Source organism: Cibotium barometz, chromosome 5 (assembly GCF_041138505.1).
Source record: "Cibotium barometz isolate CiBa-2024 chromosome 5, ASM4113850v1, whole genome shotgun sequence".
Lineage (NCBI taxonomy): Eukaryota > Viridiplantae > Streptophyta > Polypodiopsida > Cyatheales > Cibotiaceae > Cibotium > Cibotium barometz.
This window is the reverse complement of record NC_141050.1, coordinates 17,899,996-17,914,527: the sequence shown is the minus strand read 5'-3', so window position 1 is coordinate 17,914,527 and position 14,532 is coordinate 17,899,996. Positions and strand designations below refer to the sequence as shown.

The window sequence follows — 14,532 nt, the reverse complement described above, 5'->3', positions numbered from 1 at the left end:
CACTAAAATGGTAAGCTTTTGAGTCATATTAATAATTAAGTAGATACAAAATGAGTCATGACTCAAGAGTCAGGACTAAGCCTTAAGGAGGCAGAATACATGGACGGACTCAAATGAGTCAATGACAAAAAAGTGCTGAAGACTAGAGGCTAGAGGCTAGAGCTAAGTAGTAAGGCCCATGAATCATGATCCATGAATGTTCATCCACGTGAAGTGCTCGCCTCATGGTCATGGGTAGCTTGTGCCAAAGAAGCATCAAGCTCATCCTCAGTCTCATCCTCACTGGCATGCTGCTCTTGCACCTCATCCTCTTGTTGCTCTTCTTGTTGACTCGTCTCCCACTCGGTGAAGAAATCTGCCTTCTTGGTCACGCTCTTGCAAAGCATTCGCAAGTTCGCGCTGACGAAGACAAGGTCATTGGCACGCTCTACCCTGAGTCGATTCCTCTTCCTAGAGGCAATGTGGCTGTAGGTACTCCAAAGTTGCTCCAAGTAAGAGGAGCTGACGGCCTGGCTAAGTATGCGGATGGCAAGCTGCTGTAGCTCCGGTCCATCTGAACCAAAGTCCTCCCACCATAGAGCAGCACCAACTTTGGAGCGGTCAACCTGTGCATCATGACAGTCATAGGAGCCATGAAATGACCTGTACATCAAAAGCTGGTCCCTGATCTTGCGCCTAACCGATGCATCAGGCACAAGACGATCCAAGATGATCCTCCATCCAACGCTCACCCCAACATGAGAAAGTTGTAGGCAAACCGGGTGTCGGAATATTTGAGGAGAGAGAGACAGGACCTCTTGTTGAACTCATGCCGAAGTCTTTGGTGGTTGAGGACAAAGGAGACCATGGTGTTGGCCTCCTCAATGAGCGGGCTGATCCATGGTAATGCCCCGATGTCCTTGAGGAGGTTGTTTAGGCAATGAGCCATACAAAAGGACACCGTGACATGTCCATACATACCTTGGAGAATAGCTCCCGCCGCCCTATTGGAAGGCTCCCCATCCGCAACAAAGCCCACTACATGCTCGGGGCCAACGATCTCCATGGTGGTAGCCCACTCCACCGCAAGCACATCCGCGCTCTTCCTAGTGCCGGATGCATCATGAGATGAGATGAAGTACATCTCTCCGCGGGAATATGCAACCATGCCGTGAATACTCCTCTTGCGGGTGTCACTCCATCCATCCACAATGAGGGAGACTCCGTTCCTCTCCCATTGCCGCTTTGTGTTGTCGGCCGCTTGCTCTACAATGCGCTTCTCCTTCTCGAGCAATGTAGTGCGCAAGCTCTTGGATGAGGGGGGGCGTATAGGTTGAGCCATACTCCCCAATCTTCTTAACCATGACCTTGAAGTATTCCGACCTATTCAAGAAAGTAATTTACTAATGAGAAGGGGACTAGGATGATGAAAACATGAATGATGAATTGGCAATGATCAATTGCACTTACCTAGCCGCTTGAAAGGCAATGTGGTCGTGGAAGAAGAAGCGGGCCACCGCCATATCCACCTCCTCCTCCAACTTGGGGTTCCAATTCTCCCCAAGTGTAGATTGTCTCCGTGGGCCACGTAATGATTGAGAGGCCGTGGAGATGGAGGGTGCCGGCGTCGTGGATGGAGTAACATTCCGACTTGATGGTGAAGGTGATGGTGTGCATGATCCCGACATGACTCCATTGTAGAGGCTTGAGTTCCTCTCCCTATCGTCGCGGGATCCACGGCCACTCGTGGTGTTCTTCTTGTCGCTTCGACCGTTTCGTAGACGCTAAGCTTGTCAAGAAGTTCCCATCTCTTCTCGGGCGTGACATTCGTGCAAAACCTCACCTCATGCCCACTCTCATGCAAGAGGTGGGCTCGCACTTTGTCGGCGCCACCCGTTCGCCGGTACGAGCAAAGCTTGCATACCCATGGCCGAGAATTGCCTCCATGAACGGATGTGGTGTAGTTAACCTCCTCCCACCATGTCCATCCCGTTGTCCTTCTACGAGAAGCCCCGGCACGTGAGGAGGATGCCATGGTTGAAGATGGCTTGACTCTTGAGCCTTGAGGAATGAGAGAGAGAGAGAGAGAGAGAGAGAGCCTAGAGGCTAGAGGCCTAGAGGCTAGAGGCTAGAGCCTAGACTCTAGAGGCTTGGAAGTTGGAAGACTCAAGAGGCTTGAAAGTTGAGGGAGAGGTGAACCGTGAGAGAGAGAGAGAGAGAGAGAGAGAGAGAGAGAGAGAGAGAGGCCTAGAGCCTAGAGTCTTGGAAGTTGGAAGACTCAAGAGGCTTGAGAGAGAGAGAGAGAGAGAGAGAGAGAGAGAGAGAGAGAGAGAGTCTAGATTCTAGAATCTAGATAGTAGGGCGGCGGCCCGCGGGCCTTGTGTGAGAGCCTAGAGGCTTGGAACTTGGAAGTTGGAAGCTAGAAGAAGCTTGAGCCTTGAGTTGTGTGCCTCAAAGGCTCAAGGCTCAAGGCCCAAGGCCCAAGGCCAAGCCAACAGCCATAAACGGCTAGAAACGGGAAGCGCAACAGCCAAAAACGACGAGCGCAACGGCAAAAAACGGCGAGCAACGGCTCTCTGCCGTCCCCTCACAGAGCCGTCCCCGACCGGCATCCCCGTCCCTGCGCCGTCCACGTCGCCGTCCCCTGTGAGAAACGTGCCGTCTCGTCCGTCCCCATCGCTGTTGCGTCCCGAATCGCCGTCCCCGCGTTCCAAGCAGCCGTCCCCTCCGTCCCCCGTGAGTATGCTCATAATCCAAGGCTACCCTTGATAGGCAGTAGATAAATAGCTAGATTAGGGCTCATGACAAGGCCAGACAAGGTACAGAAGATCTTCCAGAGGACAAGGACCTTGTCGGCCAGTTTTGGAGTACTTCTAGAGAGAAGGTCAGCAGTCTTTAGAATTTAATGGGATTTTCTGTTGGCCAGCTTCTTGGGCATGTTTGGGCCTATAAAAGGCATCTCCTTGCTCATTGCTTATTATCTCACTACTTGATGAGTAGGGTTTCTTTACCCCTTTTGGGAAGTCATAAGGCCAAAGATATTGTAACCTTTTTAATATACTATGAATATACTAAAAATATAGCCATTTCTCTCTCTCTCTCTCTCTCTCTCTCTCTCTCTCTCTCTCTCTCTCACCCCCGCCCCACCACCTCCACCTTCTTCACAAAGGGCATGGTCCTCAAGGCCATTCGTAGACTATGCAATGGGCGAGCCCAAGATCATGAGGGACTCAGTGCCGAGTACATCTCGCATGCCCATGATACCCTAGCGCCCCTACTAGCCTACATGTTCAATAGAGCCCTTTGTGAAGGATTTCCACCCTCTTATCCACCAACACCATCACCCCCATCCTCAAAGCCGGAGATCCACTTGATCCTAATAACTACATGACGATCATGATTGGCCACACATTGGCCAAACTCTATGGATTAGTGCTAGAGGCGGAGCTCAGTTCATTTGTAGAGAGCCAGGGATGCAGAGCCTCAGGACAAGCTGGCTTTCGGAGGAGCTACTCTACCCTTGACCACATCTTCACCCTCCATGCCATCATCGAGGAGGGTAGAGCACGACACCAGAGGATTTACTGCTGCTTTGTGGATTTCCGCAAAGCTTTTGATACTGTACCCTGAGCCCGCCTCTTACACCATCTACAGGAGATCGGAGTCCCATCTGACATGGTTTGGAGCATCATCGCCCTCTATGAGTCCATCACCGGACGAGTGAGAGCCCCACAGGAGATCTCTAGCACTATTGGGGTGACACATGGCTGCCCTCTATCACCCACTCTTTTCGGCCTCTACATTGATGAGATCTCGAGCTTCATTGATGGATTAAGCGGGGCTGGTCCCACACTGGCAGGCATATTGATCTCCATACTACTTTATGCAGATGACATTGTCCTCCTCTCAGACTCAGCTGAAGGGCTTCAGAGACAGTTGGATGCCTTACATGACTTTTGCACTTAGCGGCACCTCTCTGTTAACCTTGGTAAAACCAAGGTAATGGTCTTCAATACCTCTCGCCCCGTCACATCTAGATTGAGGTTCACATATAGAGGGGATCCTGTGGAGATTGTCTCATCCTATGTCTACCTTAGTGTCACTTTCAGTGGCCCACGCTTTACCATGCTTCCTGCAGCACATGCCAGAGTGACGCGGGGATACGCAGCCTTGAGCTTACTTGAGCGGTAGTGCTTCCAGGCACATTTCCAGGAGCCCAGGACGAAGGGCTGGCTTTTTGACACCCTCATCACACCAGCCTTGATGTATGGAGTAGCTTTCTGGGGGCCAGATTTATCCGATGAGGATTGGCAGCGAGTTGAGAGGCCCCAGGTCATGATGTTCTCCCGTATGATCTGCAGCAAACCATCAGTCCCACACCAGATTATCCAGGCAGAGTTTGCTGCAGCCCCGATGGTAGTGGAGGCACTCTTCCAGACAGTCACATACCTCCATCGCATCAATCACATGGATCCCCACAGGTACTCGAGGCTTGCCCTGGAGTTTGCTAGACAGCTAGCACTTGAGGGGCACTCTAGAGAATGGTACGCCTACCCCCCCTTCAGTACAGTTTGGACTCCCCTTTTTTCCGGCTGTCTCACGAGGATACCAACGGGGTTATCTGGTCAAATCTTCTTAGCCTCTACACACATTGCACATGGATCACACCCCCGGAGCTCCCCCACGAAGATGCACTTTTACAGAGACTACTTCCTCACACTCACCGAGGATGGATTCATCCAGCAACTGGGCTACTTGAGTGTTCACATGTCCCATGCCATGCGGATTGTGATTGGCCAGATACGGGTTTCTTACCAGCGCCTCAGAGTGGAGACAGGTAGAGCTGAGTGCATCTTCAGAGCCGGGAAGCTCGTACGGACACCCAGAGAGGAGAGGATCAGCCGACTATGCCACACAGAGGTTGAGACGGAGGAGCATTACATATGCCGTTGCCTAGTATACTATGAGATCCGCGGGAGGTTTCAGTGTTCAGTGTCTATTTTGTGAGGGATTCGGTCCACTCTCCAGGATCATTGACTTCCAGGACCAGCATTGCCTGGGCCTCTTCTTGCTTGAGCTCCGCAGACACAGGGACACCTTCTTGAGACACAGGCCCCAGCCACCCCGCCCCTCCCTCGGCGGCCAACCATCACCGGTTTCTTCCGGACCCAAGAGGTGGAGGACATCGACATAGTGGATCTTGTGGACCCTCCACGAGTTGCTCTGGACCTACCTCGCCCGTTAGGCCGAGCCTCTGCACTCTAGCGTGCCCGACGCCCTCGACCCCCCCATCGGCCACGATCACCTCATCAGCTTCAGCTCCAGCTCCAGGACATGCTCCACCGCCATCGAGCTACCTTTCCACGCGACATAGCTGAGGGAGACCTCTCGGCCATACTCGTCAGCCCCATGCTTGACATTTTGGAGAGTGGTATACCATCTACTCGGAGCTGATGTTGCTCCCATGTTTTTATGTTCTTAGTATTCCATGATGAGTTTCCATGGACAGTTTTGTATCACCCCAGGGAGATAGCTATATTTATGTTTTCTTTCTGTTTTATTTTCCATTCCATGATGAGATTTGCCATGGACATTATTGTATCACTTTGGTCTCATAGGCCCATTGGGTCTTTAGTAGATGCTTAATATATCTTTCTTTCTCTCTATGCTGATTGTTCTTGCATTAGGTGTTCCTATGCAATGCTTAGGGCTGAAAGAAGGCTTCCAGAGTTTTTGCATGTGATAGCTAACCTCCTCCTCCTCCTCCTCTTGGGATTTGGAGAGATCTACCTCCTCATAAATTGTCATGCTTACCCCTTCCTCCTTTCTTTAGAGATCTACTTGGTGCTTCTCTGGTTCGGGTTTGGGCATTTGGGCTCAAGCATTGGAAAACCAAGGCAATGAAACATATGCTAGAAGCTCCTCATCACCATCCAAGAGCTCCTCCTGCCTTGGAAGCTCTCCCTCACTTATCAACGCTCCCGGTCTTGGGTTGCTCCTCAACCTTAGGCGACTCCACTCTTGTCTGCGTCCAGCCTTACTGATGTGCGCCCTGCAGCCCAGCGCCCTTCCATCAGGAGCACCTCCACCTGTGGGCCGCTGCTGTGCCCTGCTGCTTCTGCCGCCTGCATCCCAGTCACCTCATGTGCCTGAATGCCGCCTTTGAGCAGCGCTGCCTTGCAGCAACAACACCCGGCTAGCGTTGCCCACGCTGGTAGCCTCTCCATCAGGTGCCTCAGCCACCTGCTACCAACCATATTGACAGTTCACCTGCTCTGTAAGTGGCTGGCACTGTACCTCCAGCTTGGCATCTACTAGTGCAGCCCATCACCCCTCCTGCAAACACAGGTCAAAAATCAATTTGGGGTTATTTCATTTCTTGCTGAAAATTGCAAAATCTAAGCGTCTCTAACCCACAAAAATTAGGGCTTTTCAGAAAATCAGTGGCTAATTGAAGCCCTGCATATGCATAAAATTTGGGAGTCTCACAAAAATCAGCTTTTAGCATCAAATCTGGAGCACCTACAGCATTAGAAATTTGGGGCTTTTCTCAATCATGGAGGCTTTGCAAGTTGGAGCTTCAATAGTCATCCAATTTTGGGGCTTTCTTGAAATTGGCCCTCCTACATCAAATTGACATTTCTTCTATGCAGCTCCAATGTTGGTGGCTAACCGGGTTCTCTACCCTGGCCTTGGAACCTAAAATGATGCCCCAGGCATCGACTTTGTAGCAATGACGCCACAAAAAGGTCTACATCACCGGCATCGAGGGGGGATTCTACCCCGACTTTTAATCTATTTATGTTTGATTTTATGTGTACGAGTGTCTAGGGTTCTCTGCCTGGGATGTCCCCCAAAGCGAGATGTAATAATCTCCTGCGTGTTTTTTCCACGTATTATATGTTTGTACCACCTTATGTTATAAAAGGCTCTACTCCCATGTTGATCCCCCTTTTAGTAAGGGGGTGTTTTTCTTGGTTGAACCGATGTAGGCATATGAATGGTCAACCTCTTTATTAGGCCTGACATGAGAGTTCAAGTGTTGTGTTCGTTTGTAGCACGTGATTGCAGTCATAGAACCCAAATCATCATATTGAAGGTTCTTCTTAGGTCACTCCACGTTCTCTCTGAAGGGGGGTTTGTTGGGATTTGGAGTCGTATGTGTACGTGTCCATCATGTGTCCCGTCATGTGTGTGCAACCATGTTTGTGTGTCCACCAGTGTGTGTGTGTGTGTGTGTGTGTGTGTGTGTGTACACCCCCAAAAAGGGTGTGAACACTCACTTATGTGTTATGTGTGTGTTTTGGTGTGAACCCACTCTTATAGTGGTTCACATAATATCTAGATATTTATACATGCCGAACATCATTGCTTACGTCATGTAGAAGAACCTTCAAAGGTTATGAAAGTATTGTACTTGGTGTATCTCAAAAGATTAATCGAATCAAGATATCATTTTGAGTCGTGCAATACTTCTCTCTCTCTTACCTCCCCACCATGGAGCCCTTCGAGCCACCATAGCTGCCTGCACTTCTGGAAACCCTAACCCTAGGCAGAGCTGGGTCATCAGACACGCTATGTGTGGCCACTTGTATGCTACTTGTGCATGCTGGTTTGCTGAAGCCGATCTACCCGCCCTCAACCAAATTGTCTTGTTGTACAAGCTGCCAGCTTGCATCAGTGCTGACGTATGCACTCTTGCATCACTGCTCACCTCAGTGCAGATGTATACACGCTTGCATCATTGCTATCCACAGCACTGATGTATACACAATGCACATACATCAGTGCTTGTACCATGCATATCTTCTCATCTTAACCACCCTTGAAGCTGCTCTTAACCCTACACTACATATAAAAAGGAACCTCCCTTTTCCAACACACACTTGTTGAAGGCAAAAAAGTCCCACACGAAGTGGAGGGTGGTGTCCAACTGATGTTGCAGCCTACAACAGTTGTAACTGAGGTTTTTATGCATTTTATTTCTTACTGAGATATAATTGCAGTCCTTGTTATTCAAATGCTTGCTTTATTTGCTGGAATTTATTCCACTACTATCCCAATTTAGGACCTGTGCAAGCTTCCACATTGCTTTATCTTAGTTGGGGCCCATCCCCACAACAGTAACGAATTGAGGGCATAGTAACAAGAAACGGCCATTTCCTAGCCCGGAAACGTGGAAACACCGTTTCCCGAGAGTCGTAATTTCCATTTCCGTTTCTGTTTCTGTTAGTGATTTTCTACAAATCTTGTTCACTATTTATTTCAATTATGATGGTGTACTCAAACTTTTGCCTAGTTATTAATTTTGTCATTATTTTTATATTATGTATAATACATCCACCGTTTCCTAGTTTTGAGCTGTTGCCGTTTCCCAGAGGTCGGCTATTTCCGTTTCATGCAACTATGATTGAGGGGAGAGGTCAATTTCCTTTCCAAGAAGCAAAGCCAAAAGGCTTTAGCCTCACTCTAGTGTGGAGAGTATTTAGCAAATTTTGTTTGTATTTTGCAAGCAACTCTTTTCTTTCGTCCAAGGAGATGCCTACTTCTTTGTTTTGGGGGCTTGTGGGTGGTGAAGGTCGAACTGTTTATTCCATTTCCGACATCATTCCAATGGTGGAGCCTTGTGGGGATTTCTTAGTGGGGAGTGGATTGTATAGGGAAGGCCAAAAGGCTTTAGCCTCACTCTAGTGTGGAGAGTATTTAGCAAATTTTGTTTGTATTTTGCAAGCAACTTTTTTCTTTCGTCCAGGGAGATGCCTACTTCTTTGTTTTGGGGGCTTGTGGGTGGTGAAGGTCGAACTGTTCATTCCATTTCCGATGTAATGTCTTGCATTCCTCATCTCATACCATTCATTCCAATGGTGGAGCCTTGTGGGGCTTTCTTGGTGGGGACTGGATTGTATAGGGAAGGCTATTACGTCTCGATAGCCCTAGGATTAGGACTAGGGGCGTGTGCTAACCTAGGAGTTAACCCAATATTAGGGTTAAGGCTTAGTTAGGGTGTGGGGATCACATATGGGCTAAGAGCTTATAATTAATAGCCTAGGGCTATTAACTATAAGCTTATAAATTAATAGCACACGTGGGCTAAGAGCTTATAATTAATAGCCTAGGGGTATTAATTATAATGGATGGCTAAAAGCTTATAAATAAGCAAGGGTCAATAATAGTCGGGTTACTACTATGGGGTCACATCCTGCAATTTTAGGTACAAAAGGTACCTAACGTACTAAAGTACCTTCAAACAAGTACTTGTCCCGTTGATTAGGGCTGAATGTGAAAAAGTAGGCTGCTACTTTATGTGTGTTGGCCGCCCCTCCTTGTGATTGAACAGAGACTCGAGCTCCTTCAAACTTCAAAGTTCATAGGCCGTCCTTGATTTCTTCTCACAGGCGGTACTCAATAGTGAGCAATGTGTTCCTCCTCCTCCTCATCACTTTCTTCTTCTCCTTCAATCATTCAATGGCATCTAGAGCTTCAGACAGCAAGCGGTCCAAGAAGCAAGCTACTTGGTCATGAGGTGGATTGTGATGAGACATATGCAAGTGGAGGTGCCAAGAAATGGAAGTGCATGTATTGCAAGCAAGGAAAGACAGGAGGTGCCAATTGTGTGCGGGCTCATTTGATGCATGAACTTGGCTATGATGTGGCTTTTTATCAATCAGTTCCAATAGAGGAGGAGTCACAAGAAAGGCTCGATGCACAGGTGTTTCTAGCTCCACCTACAAGGTCTGTGGCTTTAAATTCCTCTCTTTTTTAATTTTTTTTAATTTTTTTTTGCTTCTAGTGTATCTAGTGGTCACCACCATCACGAGGTGGCCAAAGAACTATTCTTTTTTCATGGGATCCTCGAAAGCAAGAAGCTGTGGATGCTACAGTGGCCAGGTTTTCCTTTCATGATCACATTGCATTCAATGTGGCGAGATCACCATATTTTCAAGAGAGTCTGTGCAATTGTTGGATTTGGACCCACATATACTCCATCTTTGAGGATCACTTTGCTGAAAAAGGAGAAAGAGGCCATTGATGGAGCATGAGAGAATATTCGTGTTTGGTGGAAGAGGAATGGGGTGTCTCTTATCATTGATGGCTGGAGTGACTCGCGCTCTCGCACCATCCATGGTATTGTCGCTTATTCACGAGGTGGTGTGCATTTCTTATCCTCACATTATGCATCTGAAACAGGGAAGCTTGTGGAGAAGTGGGCAAATGCTGTCGACACCATTGGTCCAAAAAGATGTGATTCAGGTCATAAGAGATGGAGAAGCATCAAATAGAACGGCAGGGGCAAAGTTGGAGTTGAGGTATTCCCATAACACATTCACTTCTTGTATCACACATGGGCTGAATAATTTGCTGAAGGACATTGGGGATTTGCCGTGGGTGGCACCTGTTCTTGAAAAAGTGAGAGAGAGATTGTTAGTTTTATCATTCGTCACTGCTAAATTCTCTCCGAGTTCAGAAAGAGGTCTCCCCAAAAGATATCTTAAAATACTCCGAAACGCGCTTCGCCTACAATTTTATTATCATGGAGAGGCTTCAAAAGGTGGAAAATGTTTTGAAACAGCTTGTGGTGAGCTATAAATGGATTAATTGGCCCACCTCTCGTTCAGTTACAAGTAGAGCATGCTACAGTAATGTGATTCATGATGCATTTTGGGCTGATATGTTGTTGTGAAGTCCATCATTCACATCTTAAGGATTGCGAACAGCAAGCAACCTTGCATTGGCAAGGTTTATGAGGGCATGGACAAGATGATAGAGTGCATTAGAGAGGTGAAGTCTAATGAGGGAAGGCAAGAGGAGTTGAGAGAACTTTCCTAAACTCGATGGGATAACTATCATTCACCCTTGCATGCAGCTGGTTTTGTGCTAAATCGAGAGTTCTAGGGGTGTGGCCAAGATACCGATGAGGACGTTGTAGATGGTTGGGAGAAAGTATTGGGAAGTTGGTGTTAGATCCTTTCCAAAGGAGGTCTATTAAAGATCAATTATAAATTTATAGAAGTAGGCAAGGAAGATCTGGTTCAGTAGATGTTTAGAGAAACAGATGCAGTGTGGGTGCCACCTTATGGTGGGAGGACTATGGAGCAGGGACTCCTGAGCTTCAACCTCTTGCCATTTGTATTTTGACCCAAGGAGCTAGTTCCTCGCCTATTGAGCAATTGTGGAGTGTATATAGCCACATAGCCTCAAAGAAGTGGAACCGGCTTGCTACACAAAGAACCAATGATTTGGTTTATGTCTATGCAAATCTGTGGCTGCTTAGTCAGCTCTGCAGTTCGGAGGCAGAGGGTTTGGTTGATGCCCTTCAGATTCAGATGTGATGCAATGCAGATGGACATGGATCATGATAAGATTGGGAGCTCTTCTAGAGTAGTTGATGATGATTTAGTTGCTGATCTTGACATTTGATGTGTTGTACTCCATCTTTTAGTTTCTATCATTTGACATTTGGGATTTTGCTCATGTGCATTGCATCTATCTTTGTAGCTCTTGCGCCTTTCTTTGTATTGTTTGAAGTTTCAGAAGCTGATTGTGGAATCTGGATCTATTTCTATTTTTCTTGAGTACTCAAGTCTCATGATCAATGGCTATGTATAATGTATCGTGTTTGTCATGTTTTAAATGAAAGATCAATAGCTTTTAATATGTGTGTGTGTGTGTGTGTATGTTTACGTGGTGTTCCCATTCCCGTTTCCGTTTCCTAATCCCTATATGCTGTTTCCGTCCCTGGGATGGCATGGGCCATTCCCGTTCCCGTTGCGTTGTGACTATGAATTAGACCTCAGGCTTGGGGGTGGTTCGAGGTAGTTGGGTGGTGAGTCGCTAGCCGCAATCCATCGTGGTCATGCAATGTGTATGACGATGTCGGGTCTATGAAACCTCGTTAGGGTTTTGGTTCTAGGTTAGACTATCCTCGGGCGTGGTCTATGGAGACCTTACAAAGGCTTTGTTGGGCTGCAATGTGGAGCACATGCGAAGAAGGGAGGCTTTCTTATGAGTGCGGAGCACATGCAAAGAAGGGGGGCTTTCTTATGAGTGGAGCAGGATGTTGATTGATGTCACGTGCACACGTGGACATGGCTAATCGCTGATTTGGCAGCAATTTTAGGGTAGTTCTAGGGCACTAGCAGGCTCAACTAAGGCAAAGAAGAAGCCAACATGGTCAAAGGATTGGTCGGCCAGGTCATTAACTACCATACACTGGAAGTCAGCAGCATTAAATGAAGATTGTACTTGTCCTCTGCTGGCCGACAGCAATTGGCTATGTGTAGGGGCTGTTTATGAGTCTATAAATGACTTGGCAAGGTTTAGTCTTTAATCATCTGATTCCCAGTTGGGGCAGGTCAACTGTCAGTCCATAAAGGGTCTTAGTTTACCATTTTGGAAGGTCAAAGGCCACATAATCAGTGCTTTTGCATTAGTGTTCCTAATCAGTAGGTTGTATCAAGTAAGTCAAGGCTTCCACATGTCACAATTGGGGCTATAGGATAGAAAAGTTTAGGTTGCAGAGTGGATAACATGGAAATCATCTCAATCAAATGTTTGCCATAACCGTGACTGTAGCATCCTCCTCTGTTGAGCATCTGTGTATGTTTACCATGAATAACTGGAAATGTCCATGAATAATTGGATGTCCGAAAACAAGAAAAAGAGACATCTACTATGAGAGAGAGAGAGAGAGAGAGAGAGAGAGATTTCTCATGCTTTAGGCTCTTGTGCACAGGCTTTGGATCTTGATACAACGGTAGTGGATGATTCAGGAAAGTCTCCTGACAAGGAGGTAAGGGAAAATGCATCTGGTGCAATGTATACTCCATCTGTCTCAGCAACTGAGAATTCTCAAGGGCTGGTTTCTGGCTCGACAGCTCCAACAGTTCTGATTGAAGGGCTACCTGTGAAGAATCTATCACTAGCGGCTAATGTTGAGGAGGGACGACCATCAATGGCGACATTGCTCAACCTCCAAACTACTGGAACTAACACGGGGGCTGTCGTGCCGAATGCTATGTTTGCTGCTGGACCTGCCATTGCATCTCCTCCACTGCACACTGTTGGAAATAGCAGGCCTGTCTTTTCAGGTGTGCTTCCTGGTCTTGCAACAAACTCAAATAACTTGAACCAGTTTTAGGACCTCTTCCTGCTGCTGTATTGTTGCCATGGGTTGAAACAAATGCTTTACACATCCCTTCACATTTTTTCGGAGCTCCAATAACATCTACAGAAAATGCTAAAAATGTACCCATAGATGGATCCTCGAGTCAACCGGACACCTCATGAAGTATTCTGCCTGCTGTCTAAGAGCTGTGCGCGCTACTAACGGGTACTTGTGTTTCATATATGGATGCTAGTCAGAGAGCTTTGGAACTGATGCAAAAAAGTGTTGCTTCTCTTAGCTTTGCCTTTTTTGTTGCATTGTCAATGCTCACTGAGGTATAGTTGTCATATGAAAAAGATTTAATGTGTTAGGTTGCGGAAACTACACTAGGGTATTCCCATCATCATTGACTGAGGTGGAGTAAAAAAAAAAAAAAAAGTCTTGTTTCTTTGATATCATCTATTTCGCATTTTCAACCAATCTTTTGTGTGCAAGTATTCTTTCGTGTGTTTTGAGTGAATGCATTAGCTTAATTTAGTGCCTTCATGATTTGTGAGTGGCATTAGCCTTGTTAATAATTGACTAGTAGCAGCCCATGCTTGGATATCTAGCATTGTTGGTTTAAGAAAGCATAGCCTGTGCTGGTAGGCCCTTTCCCTAGATGCTATTGTACTACAGGAGAGAGTTGGAACCCCAACATTTAAATATGATAGCTTGTAACAAAGAATGTGTACCTTGCATCTAATATGCTGAAAGTAAACACACAATTCGAAGAGCTAAGTTCTCAGGCCCCACACTTCCCCACGAAGTAATGGGTGAATCTAAGCCACACCATTAATTCTTGCCTAGCATGTGCACCAAAGACCATGGATGGAGGGGTGTGCTGTGTAATCATAGTTGTGCATGTGCACTAATAAGCACTCTATGCTTGAGTGTACAGCATGCTTGTGCCTAGCATGTGCACTAAAGACCATGGATGGAGGGGTGTGCTGTGCATGCACTTTAGCTTGAATGTACAGCATGATTGTTCTTTTCAACTACAGGTCTCTTTTGATTGGCATGGTGCTTGTGGCAATAGTTTGTTTAAGGACCAAATAAACGAGGCGGGAGCAGATCAAGTTTCAGTAACCCTTCTAATAATGTGATTCATATGGTGCTCATGCCCTTGTGCTCGTTTGTTCAGAAAGACTCAAGGTTATGGTGCATATGGTTTCCTTTCCTTAGGTATTAGTATAAATGTGGCTTTCAATTTGCTCATTCGATCCTTCGTGTGCCAATGCACAAGAAAATGTACAGTCACATGTCAACTCAACTTTATCATTGTGATCATTGTTGACATTGTTTCACTTGAGTTGCCATGTGATCGTGCATTTTCTTATTGCATAGACATACCAAGCATTGAATGCAAATTCGAATTCGATTGCTTAATATCCTTGGAACACCTCATT

At 46.8% G+C, this 14,532-nt stretch overlaps 1 protein-coding gene across 14 annotated transcripts in view; it reads left to right on the top strand.

Annotated features, from left to right (window-relative positions):
- Positions 1–13,542, top strand: part of LOC147638147 (histone deacetylase 19-like) — a 54,828-nt gene extending 41,286 nt beyond the window's left edge. For 7 of the 14 annotated variants that reach the window (XM_086798071.1, XM_086798078.1, XM_086798072.1 and 4 more), the window contains 2 exons: positions 12,713–12,769; positions 12,855–13,542. In XM_086798071.1, the coding sequence (XP_086654197.1) occupies positions 12,713–12,769; positions 12,855–12,869 (72 nt within the window). In that variant the 3' untranslated portion in view covers positions 12,870–13,542. Of the gene's footprint in view, positions 1–12,712 lie in introns of all 14 variants that reach the window. The other 7 variants (XM_086798065.1, XM_086798070.1, XM_086798066.1 and 4 more) reach the window with 1 other exon arrangement.
- Positions 13,543–14,532: the final 990 nt, after the last annotated feature.